The sequence below is a fragment of the Morone saxatilis genome, unplaced genomic scaffold (genome assembly GCF_004916995.1).
Source record: "Morone saxatilis isolate NCDOM2014 unplaced genomic scaffold, NCSU_SB_2.0 Contig16, whole genome shotgun sequence".
In the NCBI taxonomy this organism is placed as follows: Eukaryota; Metazoa; Chordata; class Actinopteri; family Moronidae; genus Morone; species Morone saxatilis.
Genome location: NW_023339718.1, coordinates 279,648 through 287,261, shown reverse-complemented (window position 1 = coordinate 287,261; position 7,614 = coordinate 279,648). Strand labels below are relative to the sequence as shown.

General features: G+C 44.5%; 1 protein-coding gene across 1 annotated transcript; it reads right to left on the bottom strand.

The window, feature by feature from the left end:
* Positions 1 to 1,143: 1,143 nt before the first annotated feature.
* LOC118325422 (piggyBac transposable element-derived protein 4-like) lies at positions 1,144 to 3,168 on the bottom strand. Its single transcript, XM_035658100.1, has one exon. The coding sequence runs from the start codon at positions 3,166 to 3,168 to the stop codon at positions 1,144 to 1,146; it is 2,025 nt and encodes a 674-aa protein (XP_035513993.1).
* Positions 3,169 to 7,614: the final 4,446 nt, after the last annotated feature.

The window sequence follows — 7,614 nt, the reverse complement described above, 5'->3', positions numbered from 1 at the left end:
AGAGAGAGAGAGAGATAGACAGTGTGCTAAAGAGAGAGAGAGGGAGGAGAGAGAGAGACCTCAGAAGTAGACACAGGAGACGACTAGTCTGACCCGCTGAAGCAGCCTATCTCTGCCTATATACAGCCTTTAGCTCGTAAGTCTGATACCAGTGTGGACAGAAAAGCTTTGACAAAAACACACAACATTATGTTTAACTAGTCACGAATATCTCCTAATTCAATTGTCCTCCTCTCTTGGGATTTCAGGAACCGCTTTGATCCAGCACACCCTCATTTAACTAATTGTGTCCATGCCGATTTACATGATTTAAATGAATGTCCTCACTCATCTTACTCTGAACAATCTGACATTAAGAATCTTCTGCCAGTGTCTCTGCCATCTTTCTTCCGTTTTCCAATCATGTCAGTAACAAGTACCACTTTCTGGGTTTGGACCTGGTGTAATAGAGCCACAGATGGCTGTGTCTGTAGTGCGGTTAGAGGAAGAAATGGCATCACTAGGTCCGCTGGCTGGAGAGTACTGAGGGGCTTTTTCTACTCTCTAATTGCTCCAAGCTGTGTCCCCTTGAAGGACCGGAGACACAGATTTTCATATATGTGAAGGAACAGGAGCGTCCAAAACTGAGCCTATTTCAAACCAGTGTAGATTGATTTCAAGCTCACATTTTATTAACATTATTTTTCTTCTTGCCTTCAGTGGCACATAAAGAAACAGGTGATTCAGTTAAGTACATCATAATGAAGTTTTTATTTTGGAAAAGCAGAGAGATAAACTTCCCATAGTAAACATTTTCTGATCTATCGTAAGTGCAGAAAAGTCAATTTCTTCTTTTTCATATAAAATCCTTCTCATTATTTTAAACGTATAAAAAAGTGACACAAGGCAATTCTGTCAGAGTTACAGAAGGCAAGTTGCCAAAACATTCTATACTAATTCAAATAATCTACAGTTTCTCCATTTATTTTCTCTATTATACGTGCAATAATACTTCTATCCTAAAACTAGCTCTACATAAAGTGTGTGACTATATTGTGCACTTGTAGTGGTAACCTTTGGAATTACAAATAGTTTTACTGATTAAAAAATCCCTTGACACAAGTTGTTTGATTACACAAAGGATATAAAAACAAAAGTTCAAATTTATTTATGAAACTCAGAGAAGCATCCTCCCCTGCATAGGTGGACATTGCATATCTTGCAGCCAAAGACACTTTCATGTCGCAGTCCCTTGTTGGTGCAGTTCCTGCAGCGGCGAGAGCGCTCTGACATGCGCTCCAGGCGGTGTCCGTACTCTATGGGTGAATCTGCGTGTCTCTTGCGTGCTGCCCGCTCCATGCCTCTCGCCCCCTGGTAGTCTCCAATCAGCTGCTGTGCCAGGCGCACCCGGAAGTGACGCTGGGTGAACTGCTTGCCGTTGAAGCCTGCTGGTGGCGTTCCCCCTCGGCTCTCCCGCAGGATGATGTAGGCGTTGACGATGCACAGGTTGACGTAGAACCACAGGAAGTAGCGCCACCACTTCTTACAGGGCCTGCCGACCTGGTAGCACTCCCTCAGCTGGTCGCACAGGTCAACGCCCCTCATGTTCTCCTGGTACAACAGCAAGGGCAGAGGTCGAGGTACACCGAAAGACAAACCTGAGCTCTCCATGCTGTCGCTTTCACCCTCCCCGTCTGTCTCTTGCTGCTGCCGGCCTGGACTGATACCCACAATCCCTGGAGCAGAGTTGGTGGAGAGGCAGCTAACCACCTTGACATCCCGTGTCACTGTAGCAACCAGGTTTCCCCGTTGGCACTGGTAGAACTCACCCTGGGACAGTTTTCCTACATTACGGGGACGTAGGACCTCTGGGTAACCTTTGCGGCCTGGCATGGTGGGCCCACAGGCGTATAGTCCATCCCTCAGCAGCCGCTGGAGGAGGGGCACTGAGGTGAAGAAGCTGTCCATGAAGAGATGGTGGTACTGACCCTCCAGGCCACGCACGAGGGAGGTCACCACCCTGTAGCCCAGGGAAGCCGCTGCCTCGTCTTCACTGGGCTTGCCTACGTAGATCTTGGCCCGGTGGCAGTAGCCTGAGCGTGAGTCACACAGCATCCACACCGTCAGCCCCTTCCTCAGTGGCTTGGAGGGCATGTACTGGGTGGGGGAGAAGCGTCCCTTCATGACAATGGCACACTTGTCTATGGTCAAACAGCGATTGGGCGTGTATGCATCCCACATGGTGTTCTCCACCACATCAAGGAGAGGCCTGACTTTGAAGAGGCCATCATAACCACGCTCTCCCCGCACAGGCTCAGACTCACGGTCACACAGCTGGAGATACTGGGTGAGCTTTTCAAAGCGCCTGGCTGTCATTGTTTTTTTAAAGCCTGCATTGCCTATGAAAATGTCACTGGCCCAGTACATCCCAGTGTCCGGAAGCTGGTTGATGCCCATAAGAATATTCAGACCTACATAAGCTTTCATCTCTCTGACATCTGTAGGGTGCCAGTGGGGGTCTGATTTTCCACTCCTCCTTTGCCGATAGAGGGCGTATTTGTTTGTTTGTTCTACCATGTGTTCAAAAAGAGAATCTGGGAAGAGTATCCGGAAATAGTCACGGGTGTCAGCATCGTCCCCCAGCGAGTGCTGAGGGCCGCTGACAGCGGAGAATGGTTCGATTGAAATGACCTGGTCAGGTTCACCCCAGAAGTCGGGAGAAGTGCAGTCATCGTCCAAGTCATCTTCAAAGCTGAAAAAACTCCTGCGCTCCTCCTCCTCCAAATCGGAGAAATCAATATCCGAATCGTTTGAGGTGGTATCAGAGCAGTTAGTGGATGTGGAATAATAACAGTCCTCTGCGTACTCCTCCTCGTCGTGTTTGATCCCATTACTACCAGTGACCAAAATTATGTTGCAGCCTCCTCCTGCGATGAAGCTGGCCGCGTCTGCAGTCTCCGCCGCGGCTGCCGTGCTCGTGAATCCATTCTCCCCCTCGCCGTCCTCCTCCTCCTCCCGCACTTCGTCTTCCTCGTCCGAGTCGGGCTTTCTGTAAGGGATTTCGAACCACTTCACATCGGCTGAAAGATTAAGCGGAGAGTCTTGACTGTCGCACACCGTGGTACTTTCTGTGTCCGCGCTAGTTTCCAAAATAGTAAAAAGCTCTCTCCCTTTTCTTGCCGTCGCCATGTCGGGGTATTAAAGTGCCCCTGCATGAGTCTTTTTATATATATTTTTTCAACGTGGGGAAATAATCGCACAAACCGGTCATCCAAAATGAACTGATGTGCACTTAACGGCTGCCTCTTCTCGAAAACTTGCTGGTCGTGGACCTATGCGGCGTCTATAAGCTTGATTCTCATTGTTTCCGCTCCTGGTTTTTCTGGGCTTTGTAGCGCAGTGTGGCCGCAGACGTCAGAAGCTGCATGCATGTCCTGCTTTGTAGGGCGTTTTGCGACTGCAGCTGGTGGGGTTGCTAGTTCGCTAGGCTGGCAGATGGCCGCTTGCTGTTCTAATGCCCGCTGGCATTCACCACTATCAATAAGCCGGATACCCATCTCTGAGGCCGCGGAGATACAGAAACCACTGCGTAAAATCCAAACATCACAATCATATTCTGTAAATCAGCTGGCTAACCTAACAGCTGGGGATGTGAAAACTTTCTAATAGCCACTGTACACAGCTCACAAACTGCACAAAAAAGTCTTGCACCGCCCATTATCTCTGTTGTTTTGCACATTATTAAAGCTTTAATGTATGCATTCATAATAAGGAAATGCGTAAAACGCACAAAACATGATTAAAATGCAATGATGGATGTTTCCACATCACACAGGACTCCTTATTCATCCGTTTACTAAACACACTACACACTGAACTCGGGCAGTGAAGCAGCTTGTTCATTCATAAACATGCTTCTTTCCTCTGACAGGTTCCTACATGAATCTGAAGCCCTATAGGCTATTGTGGAATTAGGGACCTCCCTCTATTTTCTGAATGTGGGCAGATAGTCTTGTGTTTTATTGCAGGACAGAGGGCGAAGAGCTTTCCCTGATTAGCTTGATTGATCCACCGCTGCTTGTGCCTGCAGGCCCACAATATGCAATTTTCTATGTTGATTTTAATTATTATTTTCAGTGTAAAAGTCTTTTACGTTCCTAGACACTTCTAAATAACATGTGCCCACTGTAGACATGTTTATTATCATGAATTACATTATGCAAAGTTCAATATAACACTAGTTCTGCATGTGAACTATAGTCATACCTGTGTTTAATTAATTAATGAACAAGCCACCTATTATCCCCTGCCATTATTTTGCAGTGTTCTCCCTCCGGTGTAACACCGCTGTGATAAGTAGAGGGAGCTCTAAATAGCCTGTGTGATATGTGATGTGAGTCTGATCCAGAATGTTTTTGATATTTTCCTACCATCATAATGTTATTGCACATTGAATACAATGTAATATACTTTGTTTGTTGATTGCTACAGTGTTATTAACCACACACAAACAGCATTTTCAGTTGGTTTCATTACAACAGAAGCTGTAAAATGTACAACAAGGCCTTTGGGTTTGACTTAAATACAGCAAAAAAAGGGCTTGGGAGGAGACTAGTCAAGTCATGTCTTCTTGTATGGGGGGATGGGCTGCAGGAAGGGTCCTTTCCAAATTCTTTTAGCTGTGGCCTAAGTCTACATGGCTGGCTGAGCACTGGGTTGCTGCCCCTGGGCCTTGCAGCGGAGGCACAATTTATGCGTCCTTCCTCACTAGCTTATTGCACAGATTCTTGTTGTCTCAGTGGTATCATATTGCCTCTCTGAGCTACAGGCCTTTTATTGCTGTTTGTATCTGCAGAGAAGGCAATGAAGCTGCACTGTACAAGCAGGGTACACTGGGAACCAGTATGTTAGAAAACAGTGGAAAATGAGGGAGGCTGTGGACCTTCGATATTCAGCCCAAAAATAGAAGTAAGGGAAAAAAAATGGCTCACTCCAGCGTTTCCAGGCCCCTGGAGCAGAGTACTGCAGCAGACCCCTCAGAGACTCCCGCGGTGGGGTGGAGAGACGCCGACCAATGGGGGCTCAGGCGTTCAGTGTGTGTGTCAGTGTGTGTGTGTGTGTCAGTGTGTGTCTGTGCGGCTAACTCAGCTCCTCCACAGTTCAGATCCTTTTCTCATGGATGAGTTCAGAGATGGTTTCTCTCTCTCTCTGTGTGTGTGTGTGTGTGTGTGTGTGTGTGTGCGTGCATGTGCATCTGCCAGCATGTGAGCAAATGGTGCAACCACTGCAGCCCCTGCTAAAGACAGACCAACCCTTTTCTCCGTCATTCCTTGACAGTGTATGCTGTGCGTATGTGTGTCTGTGTGTGTGTGTGTGTGTGTCGGTGAGAAGCTTATTAATAGTGATGTCTTCTTCCACTGCCAGTGGCACCCTTAGTCTTAGCTGATGTGAAAGCACATAATAAGCAGTGTAGTGAATTTGTTAGTAAGTCATTTAAACAGAAGACTAACCACATAATTCATAAAACACTGTGTTTTAAGTGCTGTCTAAATAAACTAATTATACATTTTAGGGAAAACTGTGTAGACTGGCTGGCTGTACATTTAAAGACCCCTATTACCTGCCCAAATAAACTCTGTGATGTGTAATACTGACCTTGAAAGACACTCACCTGGTTGCCACCTTCCTGAAGGCAACAGTGGCACACTGCCCTCTTGTGGTAGTTGGAGAGAAAAGTTGGAGTAAAGGGTTTTATAATGTGTATTTCATTTCCAAGTATAAGTATGATACTCTGGTATATTTAATGGTAACAAACAAGGACATGGTTTAGATCATCTTTGCCATAAACCATAGATTTTTATATTTTTAGATGTTGTAATACTTGATAAAAATGTAGTGTATACTGTGTTCTTGTTTCCTTACAGCATGTTAATCATACTAATATTTCAAAATGAGTACGGTTATGACAATTAATATTTATTAAATGATACAAGAGAAGAAACTGTGATGTAATTCTCTTTGGTTGTTGAAAAGCTGTCAAGCCATCTACAGTGTTCCAACAAAGCTATAAAAGCAAACAATTAAATTATATGTCCTGTATTAGAGATGAAGAAATACTTTAAGGTGGGCAACAGGTTATGCTACAGACCAAAAAACAGAAGAAGCTGCCCATAGAACTTTATTTACTTTGTACCACTAGATGGAGATATAAGACTGAATACAGAGTGAGGAGGACTGAGTCTTCATTCGACTGAATATGATGTTTTATGCTTGTAAATGTGGATTAAAAAGTTTAGATAAGAGTATATCTCTGTCTCTGCCTCACACACGACCTGACATCTGACTTGGCTCTTGGTTGTCAGACCATGTGTTCCCCATTACGCCTGTAGTGCTGGACCAGGACTGACAGGTCAGTGAGACCTTGGCTCTGGTGGTCTTGGCACACTCTCAGGGCCTCTGCTGGTTCTGGTCAAATTCAGTGTGTGATGTATCCTAATTTTTACAGAAAGTAATCGCTTTTAGTCACAAAAATCTGTCTTTAAGGTTAGGGTTAGGCTAACCCTAATGGGAAGTTAAGGTAGTCTGCATGCTTCTACACCCTAAACTGCTCTTTGTAACAATGTTTCATGAATCCATCAGCATGTGTATATACAACAGAGTTTACATTATCACTTTAACACACCCCTGTCTGATTCAGATGGATATATGCCACCTTGGAAGCATGTTTATCTCTCACTTCACATGTGGCTTTCTGTTATTGAAGGTTCCAAATTCGGTTAAAATTATTGGACCATTTTATCGCTTGTCTTTATCCTCACAGCCTGTGCATTAATACCGGCATAATGATGTCTTTTAATAGGTACTATCTTATCAATAGGACTGAAGATTAAGAGCCTGCAGAGTCCAGTGTGGGAAATTGTTCAATTTGAACTTCCCAGCTGATAATTATTGGTTTATGAGTTATGAAAAATTGTCCCTTGTGAAATGTCTCCCAGTGCAGAACGTCTTTTAAGGTTCCTAGAAGTACTGTGTACTTAGGGAATCCCATTTTGCCATCTAACTCTGGCACATCATATGAGTGTTGTTATTGTTGTCATGTGACATATTCCCACAGTGACGCATAAATGGCCGCAAAATATGGCACATTTGGGGATTGTGTAAAAGTGTTTTGTCTGCTCCATCCAGAGAATGACCGGAAACCTTTCAGTCGGTAACAAACAAACAATTGTTTTGAAGAATGTGTCACTAATCTGCTAACATATGTCAATAATTCATACCACCCTTTGTATGCATGCATGGGAAACTGAGCATTGCTATTGGTTTGAAACATAATTAATGTTCTGTATGGAGGGACAGTTGATGCAGACTGCTGATGATTGGCTTATCCACTCCCACTTAGTTTAATGCTCTGCTGTGATTTTATTATTAACAATAAATCATCCCTTGTTGCAGCAGAGTCTCCTAGATTACAAGAACTGTTTACATGTTCCCTTTAATTAGATCCAAATGGCTTGGATGGGAAGCACGTCAACAACTGGATTGCGGGTGTTATGCACAATTATTTATCAGTGCTGTAAGAAACAAACAATACATTCATTTCACTGGCAGATGTTTGCGAATCACATGTAAGATCCA

Coding starts and splice junctions, on each gene's coding strand:
- LOC118325422 (XM_035658100.1), bottom strand. CDS start 3,168: ATGGCGACGGCAAGAAAAGGGAGAGAGCTTTTTACTATTTTGGAAACT.